Source organism: Parastagonospora nodorum, assembly GCF_000146915.1.
Source record: "Parastagonospora nodorum SN15 chromosome Unknown scaffold_14, whole genome shotgun sequence".
In the NCBI taxonomy this organism is placed as follows: Eukaryota; Fungi; Ascomycota; class Dothideomycetes; order Pleosporales; family Phaeosphaeriaceae; genus Parastagonospora; species Parastagonospora nodorum.
In genome coordinates, this window is record NW_001884562.1 from 523,583 (window position 1) to 539,908 (window position 16,326).

Consider the following 16,326-nt stretch of genomic DNA (forward strand, 5'->3'; position numbering starts at 1 on the left):
AGTCATGGCTGTAGAAGTGGTGAGTATGATAAAGTTCCTGTGGAACGGTGGGTGAGTCTGTGTAGTAAGTTGTGTATCTGTGTATGTGGTGTGAGTGTGTGAGTGTGATGATGAGTTAAGGGGTAGAGTTACGAGGCCATTTTATATGCGAAGGATGGCGTTGTGAAGAATGAAGTTTTTGTGCTCTGGTAGGGGAAGAGTTGTTGTGCGTGTATCATGAACGTATTCAGGTTCGAACACTGTTCAATGCCCACCGCAAAGGGCTCATAGAAGAGTTTCAGAGGCTTTCGATGGTGCACAGGTGGCTAAAATGTTTGGAAACAACTGTTCGGGGGGTCTTGGGTCGCCTCACCACATCTAGACGTGTTTCATCTCGAGAGTTTCAATAAACAATGTCTGTTGTAGATACATATTGGCCCGCGAACGTCACAAAGAGCAGTGCACATCGCCTTTGTCGTATAGCAAACAGCGGGGAGATAAGTGGCAGTGTGCAATTGAGAGAGCTGAAGATTATTCGAAGTGGCAGTGGGGCTTTCTAGAATCCTTAACATGCCCTCCGCATCGTCTTGGCGACAGTCTGGTCCACATTCAAATCTGTAGTATCGAGCTCAAAAAAACTGATATCGACAGCACGCAAGAGCTCTGTTGGGAGGTTCCTCACTTTGACAAGGCGATTTTGTTGCAACAGCGCTTGAAGAATGCTGCCATCTTGTAGCTTAGTCTTGCCACCTGTAGCGCGTGCAGGAGCTTCCAGTCGCCGACCATGCTCCGCTCGGTCGCAGGTGACCTCGACAAGATAGAAGGGACCATCGGTATCTTGGGCAATACGAACGTGCTCGGCCAGGACAGCAATGTCTTCCGAGTTGTCTGCGAGACAACCAGTCATGATGACTTTCACATTTGGATGTGACACCATTTCCTTCGTTAGAGCCTCGAAAGCAACACGTCGAATCTCTCTTCGTAATGCTTTATGTGCTGGATTGCGACCTGGCACGATAGCTTCTGCGGGATCGATGAGCACGTGGTTGTCGATTAGACGAGTAGTTTCTGCGGCAAGGTTGTGCATCATGATTTGGGCGATGGTGAGCTTGCCGACACCTGGGAAGCCGTTGAGGAAGACGATGCAGCCCTGCTTAGCCTTTTGGGTGCCGTTCCAAAGATCATCTAGTCGGTGCATGGTTCAAGTCGATTGTGGTAGTCGGATTTAAGTTCTGCAGAGCGCTTGCCATTAGATGGATTCTTCAGTGAACGCTTCTTAGGTCAAGCAGCCGTACTCCATGCCAGCCGCGGGAATCGATTCGTTTGTTAAGGCAGTGCGCATTGACACGCTGCGGGGGTACAAACAGAAACACAACAGTTTGTATCGGTTTTCTTGGACAATAAAAGGTCAAAGTCGCTTGCCAAATCTGTGCTTTTGATGTAAGACAATCATTGATTTTTTTCGATGTTGTCATGATCAAAGGTCCTCACTGTACATCTAGGCTAAAGCTTGAACACCATTAGGTGCTGCAAATGTGCGCTGTCTGAAAGCTCTAAGCACTTTCCAAGGGCGACGTGGAGCTGGCCGACTTCAAGTTCTCTTTAGCACTTCTTCATATACCGATAAGCTATCGAGATTATTCAGGCTCATTTGCGTGATGGTAGCCGCACTCCAACAGTAGATTGAGCTTGAAGAGAGCGCGCACGAATTATTGCAACACCTGGTGACGCATCAAAAGTCCTCGGAGCCAATCAACGGCTGTAATTGGTCGAGTGACCTCTAAACTTCGAAGATCAATTTCGAGTCGGTGAATGATTCTGAGCCCTTGAGTAAGACAAACGAGCACGTCTTGGTAGATACTGTTTTCTGTGCGTAAGTAAAAACGCGAATTGTGAATGTGCCAGACGTCGACATGGAACTGAACATTGCTACACAAGCTGTGTTACACGATAGTAACATACACAATCGTTGACCCTTTGTTTGGATTTTGTCAGTCTGACCAACATTCCTTACAAGTAGGTATGATTCTGCCTAAAGAAGTGACGACATTGCACTTGTGTATGCAGCGCCCCACCTACCGGTACCCACCATCCCATCTATACTACCAATACACACTCACAAACACCATGTCCATCACCTTCCACTCTACAGTCCCCATCCTGCGCATCTTCGACATCCCCAAAGCCGAGAAATTTTACACCGACTACCTCGGCTTCCAAACCGACTGGGACCATAGATTCGATGACGCCGCACCTCTCTATCGACAAATCTCAAGAAGCGGACTAGTATTGCATTTAAGCGAGCATCATGGCGATGGGAGTCCCGGCGTTCATGTCAGGGTGGGGATGACGGGCTTAGTGGCGTACCACGCTGAGCTGCAGGCTAAGGCGTATCGGTATTTGAGGCCGGGGATTGAGGAAGGTATGGGTGGTGAGCAGGAATTGGCTCTTATGGATCCGTTCGGGAATCAAATTACGTTTTGGGAGGGAAAAGAGTAGACAAATCTGAACGGTAACGTGGTGGGAGGCATCCAGAAGTACTTGCGGAGCAGCAGTATCCGGCAATGAATGTTCAGGTTATACAATAGCAATCACGATGGGTCCATCTCGACAGGTTGGACAATCAACTTCTGTTGTCCTCAATAGTCCTTTTGCCTCTGATGCGCAGTTGTATTGTACAATGATTCGACGCCCAGAACAATGCATCACGATCTTTCGCGCCAACCACAATCAGCGCACCAAACTCAGCATGTTACAAGAAGTGTAGAGTAAAGTGAGCCGTCCTCGCTCGACCGAGAAAAGATTACCATGATCCCATCAATCATCCGACTACATTCCATCAATGATCCCAAAAGACAAAGGACACGCGCTCAGGGTATGTAATTCCAGCTTAGAAATGCATCATCCACGCAAAGGGGTTAAATAAATTCAGCAGGGGCTATGGGAAGTCAATATGATCCGCGCAGAAGTACTATCTCGCGAAGACCTTGACTATGCCATCGCCGCCGGCTGAAACAACGAGGCGCCCGTCTTGACTCCAGACAACGCTGCAGACGCCTTCGCCACGCATGATCCGGTGCGCGGTAATTTCTTGCGTGCAGATGCGCTTGTCAAGGGACCAGAACCGGATGGAGGCGTCGTGGCCGGCAGAAACGGCTTCGCGGCCATCCTTGCTGAGGGAGAGCGATGAGATGGCGGACGGATGGGCGAGCATTTGGTAAGTGCATTGACCTTGATGAGTGTTAGTAATGTAGTCTCGATGTGAAAGTAAGCGCGCGGGCAACTTACCAGAATTGGCATCGTAAAACCGGATGTACTGGTCTTCATGCCCACTGATCACGACACCCTCCAACCCGCCACCGCTACTCGAGCCAGTCGGCCCATGTATGCCCTCGTCGTCTGTACCACCACGTCCAGCTTCGGTTGGCCCTTCGATGCTTTGAGAAGTTGCAACGACTGAAGTTATGCCAGTTGCTGCTGTTCCATCGTATGTCTCGTTGCTGGCCATGCCGATGAGCTCCTCGCCTGTCCGTGTGTCGTATACAAGTATTGATGCATCGGAGAATGAGACAACAAAGTTCTCCCCGTTCAGCGCAAGCGGAGTAATGCAAGTTGGTGAAGGGTGAGTGGCTCGCTCTATGGTGTGAACCAACATGTAGTGGAAAGAAGTCTGCGATGCCACACTAGGTTGTGGCGAAGAAGGGTGGTTCGATCCGGAGGTCACAGAATGCCTTCTGCTACCGCCACGTCGTGAGCCAACTTGGGGCGAAACAAGCTGGGGCGGTGCGCTGACAGCCCAAAGTTTGATCGTACCATCGGCAGATCCTGAAGCAAGTAGGATCCGGTCTGGTCCTCCAAATTTGGTGCAGTCGGAGCCAAAGACGGATGCACACGTGGTAGGCAATACACATACAGTCCACACAGCATCTGTATGGCCATCAAGGGTGGCCTTTGGATCGACTCTGCCTCTTTCCCAAACACGAATTGTTGCATCTTGGCCTCCAGAGAATATCCAGCCATCGCCTGATACACGGCCCCCGGTTGCGAAATGTGCAGAGGCGGGGCAGGCAGCTAGGGATGTTACAGCGCCCTCGTGTCCTCTGTGAGACCAGACTGGCGCAATGTCAAGATCATTGTTCATGCTGTGTTGGTTTGCATAGCTCGCAGGTATCATCCACCTCTTAATCATGCCATCATCTCCAGCTGTGCAAATCTCTGGCTCTGATGGACTCCCACCACCAGTGAAAACGACCGAGCGAACAACGTCAAGGTGGCCACGGAGAGCAAATTTGACTTTAAAGCTCTGCTGATCTGACTTACTCAACTGAGTTTGAGACAGTGGGCCTTTCTGTTCACTGCTCAACCTCCTGTTTGCGCCAAAATCCCCACTCTTACTTCGAGTTTTCGACGCGCGCGGTGGTGATTTCTCAGGAGGATTATCGGCATCCGGGAAGCGTATAGTGTCTGGTCTTCCAAGGGGAGGTCCGTTGGGAGGAGCATCAGAACCTGGTTCTGGGTCGAAAGTCCACTGATCTGGATCGTCACCCGTGGGTTCGCCCTGCACCGGCTGGCTCTCTTCCTGATTTGTAATTTGTCGTCCATGATTATCGTATGTATGAGTGACCTTTTCTACCTGCTCTTCAGGAACAGACGAGTAGTGCAGTGGGTCTTGTACTTGGTTTTGACGCATTTGAGCAAAGGCTCCGGGTATACCAGATTGCTGAGCAAGTAAGTGTTGTCCGGCAGGCTCCCGAGTCATCTCCGGCGCGTGATGTATCTGGTTCTGGTTTGTAAGACTTTGGAGTTCTGAGGTGGGTATGCTTGGAGGCTGGTGGTTGGGCATGGTGACATTCGGCATAGTTGGAAGCTGCGACTGTATCTTCTGGCGGTGCTGTTGCATGTATATATCCTCAATTGAGGCATCACCATGGTTCATGAAACCGGCACCGTTACTGAGCGCGTGCAGACTGGGCTGTTGAGGCGGGGCTTGAGGTGGAGGTGTAAGGAGATATGTGATCTCCTCAACGCATTTTGTGAGGTACAGCTTCGACTTCTCGCGTAGGCCATCGCGGTCGGCTTCGGAGCGGTCGAGGAACTCGGAGTCGACATCAAGGAAAGAGTTGTGTCTTGTGTCTTTGACTGCATGAACGGTCAGCTTTGTCCTCAACCCCGCTGGATTGGTATTTGAATCAAACTTACGCTTTGTAGCGTGCATGCCACTCTTCTTGCCCTTGCTGTCCTTGTTCTCGTCTGCTGCTTTGGCGTCTTCACCTGCTGCACCCGCCTTGCTCTTTGCCCGCTCGTTCATCAAGGCCTGCTCCAGCATACGGATATGCTTGTTGAGCTGGTCATTCAGCTTCTTCGCACTCCGAACCTCGCCCTCCTGCTTTGCGATTTTGGCCTTCATCTCCGCTCTTTCAATGTCCCATGCGTTCCTAGCGCGCTCGTGATTGTGCCATTCGAGTTGCAAGAAGCGCATAACACCTGATCCAACTGTCAGCGATTCTCCTTTGCCTGCCACAGCTGGATATGCCGTCCAGGGGCGTAGCTACCTTGCAGCGTGTACTCGGTCCCTGCTGGCGCATTTCCATCACCTCCTCCATTCGCGCCGCCCGCGTTCATGGCCGACGGCGATTGCCAGGCCATGGCGGACGTCTATAGATATGCTAGTTTTGGACGGAGAATAGTCAGCGGGGAGTTGCATGCGGCGTCGGCGGTCGGCAGCAGCGCGGTTGAAGTGTCGAAGCTGGCCTCAAATGCTCGAATGTTCCCAGGGGCTCCCAGGCGCGCGTAATTCGATGTAATGGCAACACGGACTCCGGGGGGTATGTGACGGGTCGCAGACGTGTGCGCGACAGCTGTTCGTCTCGTGAACCTGTCGCATGTCGTCAACAGGGGACCTGTTAGCTGTCGTCTGCATGGGCCTGTGCCAAGCCGCTTGCCGCATCTTACTTAGCGCGCCCGTTGCGAGAGCTGTGCCAGCTTCGATGCATCTCAACATGCACTCATATGGTTGTGTTACCAGCACCGCATTCGTGTCTTGAACCTGGCTCCTTGTCGCCCTTCGCAGCGCCTACCAACTGCCGGCAATCTTCTCCGACCTATGGTCATGAAGTGTCTCTCATGTATGTGTACTAACAAACAGCTACAAGCTACACAGCATTGAGTCGCCAGATATCCATGGGGTATTCCAGCTATGCTCTTTACTATCCAGTCATATTGTTTTGATTGCCTTGTCGATGGACAGGATAGGATAATCAATGAGTGTAAGCCCACTCTCAAATCTTCACGTTCCACGTCGAGATCACCCCTCTCCTGGTATCAACCCACGACGATGTTTGCGGTCCTTCAGCTGATACGTTACATGGCTTAGCTTTGGCTTTGCTCATAGTTCATGTTTCAAGGTCAAGCGCGTTGTTTTTTACCAAATTCTCGACCATAGAGGCTGGCAAGCCCTGAAATGATCATCATCACTGAGCAGCCGCGACATAGCTTGGCATCTGCCTTGTCTTTTATGACCCAGGTACTTCTTTCCTACTTTGGCCTCTGGAAGAACGCAGCTGACGTCTACACGAAGCGCCGAAACACATTCCGCCTACCTATTCGGTCCGTCGCACCTGCTCCAGTTGTTGCCGCCGAGCTCAGACAGCAGCAGCTTGAAAGTCCACGGTGCGGTGAACATGCTTCACGGCTATTTTACGATCACCAAAGCTAGCCATTAGCCGGTGATGCTGAACATGATCACCGCCGGCGCACTACAGCAGCACAGACGTTGCGTTCGTGCACGGTGCGGCTCCAGATGGTTGGGCATGCATCACGTGTCTTTCGAACTTTCCGAATCGGTACTACGCGCTTCGAGGCTACAACAACAAGTCCTTAGCAGACTTTACCACGACCCAGCCACCCCACCTCTCGCCAACGACACCACATCGAAACGTACCCTCAAACTCTGGCATTACGGTCGCGCATTCCTATCGAACCCATCGTCACCAACATTCATCCCGAATAGTTCACCAAAATGGCTGGCGGCAAAGGTACGCGCTGACTCCAGATCGCGCCATCGGATCATGGAAGACTAATTGCGATGCAGGAAAGACTGGAGGCAAGACAGGTGGAAAGGGTGATTCGCACGTCAAGACCACCAAGTCGCACTCTGCCAAAGCTGGCCTTCAGGTGAGTCACTGTCGCGTCCCTTCCTCACCCCGCCCCGCGCATCCGGGCTTTGACAGCTGCCAGAGCTATGACGCGCTGACATTGCCCCTTCACCATAGTTCCCTTGCGGTCGCATAAAGCGTCACCTTCGAACCATCACGCGCCAGAAGACGCGCATCGGCGCTAAAGCTTCCATCTACCTGACCGCCGTCCTCGAATATCTGACTGCCGAAGTACTCGAACTGGCGGGCAATGCTGCCAAGGATCTCAAGGTCAAGCGTATTACGCCGCGCCATCTGCAGCTTGCGATTAGAGGAGACGAGGAACTCGACACGCTCATTCGCGCCACTATCGCTTTCGGAGGTGTTCTACCACACATCAACCGCGCGCTTTTGTTGAAGGTTGAACAGAAGAAGAAGGGCGCCAAAGTAGAGGCCTAAGCGCGTATGATGACGTGTCACGAAACTCAGTGTAGGCGGCAACGATGATCTGGCATCAGCTGCGAAGCGCAGCAGCGCCGGATAAGATGGGATAGCCCCGGATAGGCACTTTTTCTTCATGGTGTGCGCCCTTTGGCACACATCTTTTTCTGTTGTTGAGAAATCTTACTATCTGGCTATGGATTGTGGGTATACAGTGCTTTCACCTTTCTTTACGTGTCAGGCGTGCGACGGGCAGGTGTTGAGGTCAGGGTTCACTCAGGTTTGATTCACAGTATGTAGCAACATTTGACCAAAGGTTGTCAGACCGCCAGCTAAAATCCTTCTGCTAGTTGAGACATGCTGATTCTTCGGCGGCACTTCCATGCAAAACCCTATGATATGAGCTTTTCCGCATCAGTACATCATTCTCTCCATCCTCCTGCCCCCCACACCTTTCTCCCACCCATGTCCCTCCTCCCGCCTCTCCCACATGTACTCCCTCCGCTCCCTCCTATCATTCTCAACAGCAATCCTCACCTCCACCTCTCCCCTCTCATTCCTGGCGAACCGTCCCATTTCCGCTATATCAGAGACTTTCATCGGACTCCCTGGCTCCAACCATTCGCCCCTGCTCTTGACATGCACCCGCGCATCGCGCAGATACTCCTGCGGCAACACCTGCTTGACCACGTCGCGCAGGCGCATATCCCCCGCCACCGCAGCGCGGATAGTGCGCTTCGGGCCCTGTGAATGCAGGCAGATTTTCAGTGCCGTGAGCGTGGGCGGGAGGATCAAGATCTGATCTGCGCGCAGCGAGTGCGCGGTGTGTTTGGGCATGCGGACAGATATGCGGGGGAAGTGCTCGAAGTCTGGGGCGTGGGTGGCGTCGGTGTCGCTGTCGATTTCTGTGTCGCTGGCGTCGGCGGGGAAGTGCGAGATGTGCTTGTAGGGCGTTTTGCTGCTGCGGCGGGTGGGCTTGTAGGGGGGACTGCCGGGGTAGGGATCCATGGGCGCGGGTGATGTGTAGTTGTGTAGTGGGAAGGGAGAGGTGGGGGTTTGGAAGTGGCGGAAGGCTTCGGGGAGCCACATGCTTGGGGTTGGGAACATGGTGCAGTCGGTGGAGTTTGAGAAAGAAGAGAGGCCAACGGTGTTGGTGAAGTACCGAAGTGGTGGATGAAGCGAAATGACGAGTAGATGCGATGTGACAAGATAAGGTAAATAAATGGTCGGATGATAAAGAGACACGATTGTCATACAAGCTGAAGACTCGCAAACTCGAGTGCGCCTGCTTGCTGTGCTAGTGGTTGTGTGACATCACAGACGGGTGAGTACTTTGAAGAAAATAGGAGAGCTTCATCATTGGATCGAACCGAGATATGCTTGCAGAGGTGACACATACGAGAACTTGTGGCGCAGAGCTTTTGGTCGTGTTCGCATCATTTCATTCTTCCTGCTTGAGCATACTCTTACGTACTACATCGTAGGCGTCTTAAGCAGCGAGTCCCTGTCGAAGCTTGAGATATTCCTGTCGGAATTGGTTCTCGTCCGTCTCTTCGCCCCTGTTCAGTGGAGTCCACTTGGGCTCATCCTTGAACAAGCGCATAGCCTTCGTGTACTACAAACAAACATCAGCATTGATACTGTCAGAGCTCCGCAGTCATGTGCGTGGTGATGCAGTTTCGAAACTTCGGCAAATGTGGGCTGTACCTACGTTCTGCTCGTCTGTCGTGAAGCGGTGGTAAATGCCACTAGGCAGGATGATCAAGTCGCCCTTCTCGAGCCAGATCCTCACCCAGTCGTCGCCCTCACTGCGGACATCAAAGTACCCGGCGCCGTCGAGAATGTACCGAATCTCTTCATCTTCGTGCAAGTGCTCGTGGAAGAAGCTCTTAACCTTTTCTTCGTAAATGTCGCCCATCTTTTCTGGCGAGACGGTGATTTCATCCCGGTTCTTGTAGTCACGGGCTTTTGCTAGCTCATCGACTTCAGACTGGGAGCTGATGTGGTGGTACAGCACGCCAAGCTTGGACAAATATGCTGGGTCTACCGCCCGGCCGGAGTCGTGGGGCTGGCGCTGGTCGCCCTGTCGCAGGAGTCAGTCATGTGAAAAGGCTTAATTGTGGGGCACGGGAGCTTGCCTCGAGGTTGTCGAACCAGTATGCTCTCATGTTTGCTACTTGGATACGATGTTGTGTTCAGGAGGAGTTGGGGTTGCAAAGCGGGGCTATTGATGGGCTTGCTTCAAGTTGTAGTGATGTGTTGGGCATACACCAAAAACTATTTCACGTGGCGAATGGCGTCATTCCTGATTATGCGCAGGGTCCAACGCGACCTCTCAGGCCGCAACATGCGTCCCACTGGAGTCGCGTTGTTTCATTTGCTCACCCTATGTTTTCATAATCATTTCGAGAGCACATTGCTCTCCCTGAGTTGTCAAGTAAGCTCTGTGCATGATTGTTGATGCAAGCAATCTGACACGGCCACTACGTAGCAATCGAGGCAGACATCAAGGCCGCAGGATTATTGAGGTAATTTTTTGTGTTTGCGCATTTGCCAGAAGGGTGAAATATTCCAGCAACTGAACTTGAGCGCTCATGTTGTGGTCACTGCTTGTGTCCGTCTCTTCCAAGGCTCGCGCATCGAAACAATGGGCAGCGACAATGTAGTGCTGGTACCTTTGGTCTCTGGGCAAAAGATCATTTGCTTTGCAGCACCTTCAGCAATAGACCACCAGCGGCATTCATGCGGCTTCAATACGTGAGTCCGACACTTCGTGTTCCAACTCTCGTTCTCAATCCTCCCAATCTTCCTCCTCCTCCTCGTCTTGTCGGGCCTTGCTCTTCTGCAACCTGCGCTTCTCGTCCTCATCAGTAACCTTGTTTCTGGCGAAGACCCCGTGGTTGATAAGTCTTGCTTCAAGTTCCCGCGTTTTGAAATGGTCGGGTGACCTTCCTAGACCTTCGAAACCGACAATACGGTCTACGCCAACGCCGTCAATGAATGCGAGCACACATGGGAGGACCTGGATGCCCAGTCTCGTGACCAAAAATGGACAGTTGTCGACATTGATCTTTACAATGCGAGCCTCATAATGGGAGGGCGCGAGAGCCTTGCTCGGATTAGATTGCGTATGGAAACAAAATATGGTAGCGCACCTCAAGATGTGTGTCCATGATGCGGCAGCGGTTGAAGTCCGGCTTAAAGAAGTGAACGACGCAAAGTTTCGTGCTTGTAGTAATGTCCATCAAAGCCTTCTCATCCTTGATTTCCTGATACGTGCCATGCTCGTTGGCCTTCAGTCGCCGCGCCTTGTCGAACTCGGCATGCAGTTGTTGCAGACGCTGCTCTCTGAAGGCATCGAGCTCCGAGTCGTCTTCCAGGGAGGCAATGAGGGCGTCCTCGTCGGAGTCATCGTCCCTTGTCGCTCTGTCGATGACCGATGCAACTTTCGGATCTAGCCCGGCCATTTTCAAAACCGGTGCACGATGGCGGGCAGAAAATGTAAAGGGGTGGTAAAGCCTAGAAAAGTATCTAAGCGACGCCTAGGCGGGTCACGTGGCGCTCGTTCGAGCGCGAAGATACGCGTGTCTTTGCTTCTAGTGTGACGCACCCAAATATGTCAAGGCTATAATTGCAACGTCCAATTGATCTAGCTTCGTATGCATCTGTGGCAATAGCTCGTATCCAGCAAAAAATGTTCGAACCTCGTATGCAGGGCCAGGGTTGTGGCTGTCAAAAGGTGAGACGGTTCCAAAAGGAGTTAGCGTCTCATTCGTGAAATTGCGACAACCAACCCTCGCAGCCAGGGGAGAGTTGAAGGTTGAGACCCACCAACTTGGCGTCCTTGCATGCGTAGATCTGCCCACGACCCTCCTCTTTTCTGCTCCGAGTTCCGCATCCTGTCCTTCTCTTCACATTGTGCTCCCGAGCTTCAAGCCCCGCATATCTGTCCTCTCCGGGCTGTCCATTCCCTTCCGGCGCACCTCGACCGCACCTTTCACCCAGGACGCCCACACGTAGCCCGAACATACTCCTTTAATCGCAATGTCCGACGACAAGAAGAGCGACGACTACAGAGTCGACATGCCCTCCTCCAGGACCTCGAGGGCGCCCTCACCCATCATGCGCCCTGCACTCAAGAGCGCACCATCACTTACGGAGAACCCAATGGCTGCCGTCCTCGCATACTGCGCATCTTCAATTCTCATGACAGTCACGAACAAATATGTCTTGTCCGGAGTCGACTTCAACCTCAACTTCTTCCTGCTATGTGTACAGGTATGCAAAGACAATGCTATTGTGAGAAGCTAGGGCTGACAGTGTATAGTCTGTTGTCTGCGTGACAGCCATTTCCATCTGCAAAGCGGCCGGCCTCATTACCTACAGGGACTTCAACACGGACGAAGCGAAGAAGTGTATGTGCATTGAGCTCTAGGAGGAACAACAGCTGACAGCAACAGGGTTCCCCATCTCCCTCCTCCTCATTGGCATGATCTACACGGGCACCTGGGCCCTGAAATACCTCTCCATCCCCGTCTACACCATCTTCAAGAATTTGACAATCATCTTGATCGCATACGGCGAGGTGCTCTGGTTCGGAGGCTCTGTCACACCCATGACTCTCTTCTCCTTTGGACTGATGGTCCTGAGTTCCATCATCGCCGCCTGGGCCGACATCCAGCACGCCTTGAACAGCTTCGGCCAGCAATCCGAAGCCGCGAACGAGGCCTTGTCGACTATGCACGCCGGTTACCTCTGGATGGCCTTCAACTGTGTCTGCTCTGCTACATACCTTTTGTCCATGAGGAAGCGCATTAAGTTGACCAACTTCAAGGACTACGACAGTAAGTCGACTTCTCTCAAGGCGCGCAATTTGTACTAATGAACGACAGCCATGTACTACAACAACCTTCTCACCATTCCCATCCTACTTGTTGCCTCTATCCTCGTCGAAGACTGGTCCTCCGCGAACATCCAGAAGAACTTTCCCCCTGAGCAGCGCAACACCGTTATCATGGTTATGGTCATCTCCGGCATGTCGACTGTCTTCATCTCATACACCTCCGCCTGGGCAGTTCGTGTCACTTCTTCTACCACATACTCCATGGTCGGAGCCCTCAACAAGCTTCCAATTGCCATCAGTGGACTCGTCTTCTTCGATGCGCCCGTCACCTTTGGCAGTGTCTCCGCCATATTTGTCGGTTTCGTCAGTGGTATCGTCTACGCGGTTGCCAAGGTCCGACAAAACAGCAAGCCCAAGACTGTCTTGCCCACCACCAACATTCCACTAAGCGCCAGCAGCAGGAGCATGCAGGACAGTCTAAAGGCTTAGATGCACCCTCAAATGCTAAAGGCAATTTTTGCTACTTGACGCATCGCCTTGGATAGAGTCCACTGTGTATCGTCTCTCTTCTCGGGACTCTAGGGATATTTCAATTCTGCGCCCTCTTGCATCTTTTACATACCAAGCATTGCATTACACGATTTTAACACCTTGTAGAATGGTTTGGCGTTTTTTTGAGGGATTGTGTGCTAGGAGGTGTTGATGGCGATATGAATATGGTGTATTCTGGTGTATGCTGCACCCATGAGCTAGCAATGCAATCACGAGGATTATTTTGCCAGTTTTTCGTCTTTTCTCATGTACTGCCTTCCCAACAACAGCCTGTGGAGCTGCAATGTCGCGACACGCACAAACACAACAAACAAATACTACAACAAACGCACTATACTCTATATAATTCTCTTAATTCACTGTTTCTCTATCGAACAAACATCACAACCTTTATTTTAGGTCCACCGTCTGCTGTGGGCCGCCTTCAGTTCCACCAATTGGTGAAGTCTGAGGCTCGCTATATGGTCAGCGTTCGAATACTTCTCCAGACATAAGTCTCCTCGGGCTGCCATACACCAGGAGTAGAAGTAGTAAGAGCAGGATTATACTGGGCAATTAACTAAGAAAATGAGAGTTTCTTCCCCCGCAAAAGCGGGGTTCTCTTTTGCATTTTTTTGCGCACTCTTTGGCAAATTAAATGTTTTTACTCATGGCTTCCCTTATGCGCAATCTGCTTGCTACCTGTTTGCTACTTCCTTTTCACACGCCTACAAAGTATGCCACAAAGCGCGTTTCTAAGTCATCATCAGTTTACTTAAATATGAAAACATATTATATAAGAAGAGGCGGTTCACGGTACATTACTCGACCATGCTATTCAACTTAACTCAATTGAACACTGTAGAGGTTTCGATTCTTTCAACATCCACATCTAGTCCTTTGTCCAATTCCGGCGGTTGTTCGAGCAGGTTCACGAAGCCTCACAATGTCATTGTCTGCTCTGGGTCGAGACCTAGACAAAGCACTAAAGAGCGACGAGTGAAAGTTACATCGACGGCATTGTTGTCTTGTTATCACCGTATCTCGTGCCATGTCAACACACAGAACATTCTGTGCCTATATGATTTCCACCGCCTCAAGCTACTTAAAAGTTGCACCTCTGCTCCAACCTAGAACTCATATCTTCTCAGAATTATCTAAATCAACCATCTCTCCACAAACTCACCACAACCAAAGTCCAAAAAGTCACTGCAAAAATGACTTGGCTTGATAACATCATCAAAGAGGCTGGGAAGGGTAGCGAGGAGACCGACGAGGAGATGCCTAAGAACGAGACTTTATCGAAAGAACTAACAGCAGAAGAGCAGGCAGCTGCCAAAAACATCTTGGACATGCTAAGCAGCAAGCAGAAATACGACGAAGACCTCATACGCAAGGATGAAGCACGTATCTTCGAATCAGATGTACCCGTGGATATCAACGGCCACGAGAACCACACGAACGAAGCCGTCTTCTACCAGCCCAGCACTTCATACACTAAGCATGTGCCAGGTGTACCCTATGCCGTATCCGACGTCAACTGGATGTGCAATCAATGCACGGAACACAAGATCTGCGAGCGTCACCTCCATGACCGCAAGCCCCAGAAGACCGATGTATCCCTCTGCTCCGACAGCCATCTGCGCATGGCGGTGTACTGGGACATCAGCGACCCCGAGAATCGCAAGAAGACATGGCGATTCGTAATCGAGGAGAAATACGACCGCTTCAGGGACCCTGAACAAGTGCGCTCCAAGCACGACTTCGCCGCAAACCGCGGCGGCGGATGTAAACCATACGAACCAGTACATAGGATCAAGGAACTTGCTTCCAGAATCTTCCAGGACTACAACGAGGACCAGAAGGACAAAGCTCGTGTGGCGAACCTGGACTCCAAGGGCCGCGAATACTATACCAAGCCCAAGCACTGGGGCGGCAAGGAGCCTTTCAAGCCATCTGAGGCAGCACATGTGCGCGCAGCACACGAGTACGATCCCTCTGGCGGCAGTAGGATCGAGGCCGAACTCTGCGTGCTGTTGCAAGCATGGTATCAATCCAAACTGCCCCAGTCCGAGCACGGCATTGACCGCACAACTGCCAACGCCAACAAGATCTGGCGCAAGAAGATGGAGCTGCAGGCCGTTGATAAAGTCGCGCAATTGGCGGGCGGCAAGTCCGGATTCAAGGAGAAGATGGCGACGTTGTTGCTTGGCGCCATGAAGACGAATGCGAACGAGATGAAGCGCTTCGAGATGAATAGTCGGGCTGTACGCGACACGACGATGAAGACAGGCGTCGAGCGGGCTGCTTGGTGCGCAGAGCGTTTGCGGGCGGAGAAGGCGGCGAAGAGCAAGGCTCGCTATGCGAAGAAGGAGGAGACGCGTAGGGCGGCTTTTGTCGATAGTGTAGACTCCTCATCTGAGAAGGCTGAGGAGGTCACGGATGACACACTAGCTATGTTTGAGCAGATGGCGAAGGATGTGGAGGACGAAGACAAGGGCGGAAAGCAGAAGCCGAAGCAAGTCGATCCCATCACGAAGCCCAAGGTGTCCAAGGCGCCTCGCGAGCCTACGGCGGAGGAGCGCGAGCTCTTACAGAAGATCCAGGACGCGGGCGAGGAGGATGCTCAGGAGGAGGAATCTGTAGATCCCGAGCCCGAGGCTGAGATCGAGGAAGAAGAAGAGGAAGAGGAAGAGGAAGACGCAAAGACAGAGACTCCAAAGAGCTCGATTCCGGAGCCCAAGTCTAACAAGCGCAAAGCCACCACCTCCATCTCCCCTTCCGCTCCCTCAGCAAAGAAGTCCAAGAAGGATCCTAAGCCCATCGCCACGCCCAAACCCAAGCGCAAGGCTACTACTCCCGTATCCTCAGAGCCCTCAGCCAAGAAATCCCGCAAATCGTACAAGTCCGCCGACATCATCGACGACTCGAACGACGAAGCGGACTACGACCTGCCATCCGCCCCAGCACTCGCATTGTCGGAGCAGCGCGAGGGATGGAAGATTCTCGGCGTTGTTGGCGAGGGCGTTAAGGTTGTGCAGACGGATAGGAAGGCGAAGATTGTCAAGGCTGCCAAAGCGGATAGCGAGGAGGTGAGTGTGGATGTTGTGGTTGAGCGGGGGACGACGATTGTGAAAGAGGTTGTGAGGCGGGACACGCCTGTCCGTACACCTTCACCTGAGCCGAAGTTTCCTCGCACAGCTGCGTCTCCCGCTCCGTCTCATACATCTTCCGGTCAATCTGCTTCCTCTGCATCATCGAAGAAACGCAAGACCGTCAGTTGGTCGGACGGCCTCGTCGAGCAGCCGGAGAAGAAGCGCAAGTTCTCGCAGTTCTACGCCCCGGGCGTTGGTCAGGCAGATCACGATGACGACTTGTTTGAGGAGTAAGTCATTGCAG

At 52.1% G+C, this 16,326-nt stretch overlaps 9 protein-coding genes across 9 annotated transcripts; 4 read left to right on the plus strand and 5 right to left on the minus strand.

Annotated features, from left to right (window-relative positions):
- Positions 1-544: 544 nt before the first annotated feature.
- Positions 545-1,177, minus strand: SNOG_09218 (hypothetical protein; the record flags this gene model as incomplete). The annotated part of the gene is made up of 1 exon (XM_001799465.1): positions 545-1,177. The coding sequence occupies one exon, from the start codon at positions 1,175-1,177 to the stop codon at positions 545-547; it is 633 nt and encodes a 210-aa protein (XP_001799517.1).
- A 929-nt stretch (positions 1,178-2,106) lies between these two features.
- SNOG_09219 (hypothetical protein) lies at positions 2,107-2,746 on the plus strand (the record flags this gene model as incomplete). Its single annotated transcript, XM_001799466.1, has 2 exons — positions 2,107-2,401; positions 2,556-2,746. 2 exons carry the CDS (start codon positions 2,107-2,109, stop codon positions 2,744-2,746), a joined length of 486 nt encoding a protein of 161 aa, XP_001799518.1.
- A 204-nt stretch (positions 2,747-2,950) lies between these two features.
- On the minus strand, positions 2,951-5,625 carry SNOG_09220 (hypothetical protein; the record flags this gene model as incomplete). Its single annotated transcript, XM_001799467.1, has 4 exons — positions 2,951-3,210; positions 3,268-3,649; positions 3,893-5,502; positions 5,532-5,625. 4 exons carry the CDS (start codon positions 5,623-5,625, stop codon positions 2,951-2,953), a joined length of 2,346 nt encoding a protein of 781 aa, XP_001799519.1.
- Positions 5,626-6,997: 1,372 nt separating this feature from the next.
- Positions 6,998-7,571, plus strand: SNOG_09221 (hypothetical protein; the record flags this gene model as incomplete). Its single annotated transcript, XM_001799468.1, is given in 3 exon segments — positions 6,998-7,013; positions 7,031-7,152; positions 7,251-7,571. The coding sequence occupies 3 exon segments, from the start codon at positions 6,998-7,000 to the stop codon at positions 7,569-7,571; spliced, it is 459 nt and encodes a 152-aa protein (XP_001799520.1).
- A 396-nt stretch (positions 7,572-7,967) lies between these two features.
- Positions 7,968-8,660, minus strand: SNOG_09222 (hypothetical protein; the record flags this gene model as incomplete). The annotated part of the gene is made up of 1 exon (XM_001799469.1): positions 7,968-8,660. One exon carries the CDS (start codon positions 8,658-8,660, stop codon positions 7,968-7,970), a length of 693 nt encoding a protein of 230 aa, XP_001799521.1.
- Positions 8,661-8,979: 319 nt separating this feature from the next.
- Positions 8,980-9,721, minus strand: SNOG_09223 (hypothetical protein; the record flags this gene model as incomplete). The annotated part of the gene is made up of 3 exons (XM_001799470.1): positions 8,980-9,168; positions 9,265-9,636; positions 9,692-9,721. The coding sequence occupies 3 exons, from the start codon at positions 9,719-9,721 to the stop codon at positions 9,043-9,045; spliced, it is 528 nt and encodes a 175-aa protein (XP_001799522.1). The 3' UTR covers positions 8,980-9,042.
- Positions 9,722-10,075: 354 nt separating this feature from the next.
- Positions 10,076-11,020, minus strand: SNOG_09224 (hypothetical protein; the record flags this gene model as incomplete). The annotated part of the gene is made up of 2 exons (XM_001799471.1): positions 10,076-10,662; positions 10,709-11,020. The coding sequence occupies 2 exons, from the start codon at positions 11,018-11,020 to the stop codon at positions 10,345-10,347; spliced, it is 630 nt and encodes a 209-aa protein (XP_001799523.1). The 3' UTR covers positions 10,076-10,344.
- Positions 11,021-11,597: 577 nt separating this feature from the next.
- Positions 11,598-12,885, plus strand: SNOG_09225 (hypothetical protein; the record flags this gene model as incomplete). The annotated part of the gene is made up of 4 exons (XM_001799472.1): positions 11,598-11,831; positions 11,881-11,968; positions 12,014-12,397; positions 12,446-12,885. The coding sequence occupies 4 exons, from the start codon at positions 11,598-11,600 to the stop codon at positions 12,883-12,885; spliced, it is 1,146 nt and encodes a 381-aa protein (XP_001799524.1).
- A 1,259-nt stretch (positions 12,886-14,144) lies between these two features.
- SNOG_09226 (hypothetical protein) lies at positions 14,145-16,316 on the plus strand (the record flags this gene model as incomplete). The annotated part of the gene is made up of 1 exon (XM_001799473.1): positions 14,145-16,316. The coding sequence occupies one exon, from the start codon at positions 14,145-14,147 to the stop codon at positions 16,314-16,316; it is 2,172 nt and encodes a 723-aa protein (XP_001799525.1).
- Positions 16,317-16,326: the final 10 nt, after the last annotated feature.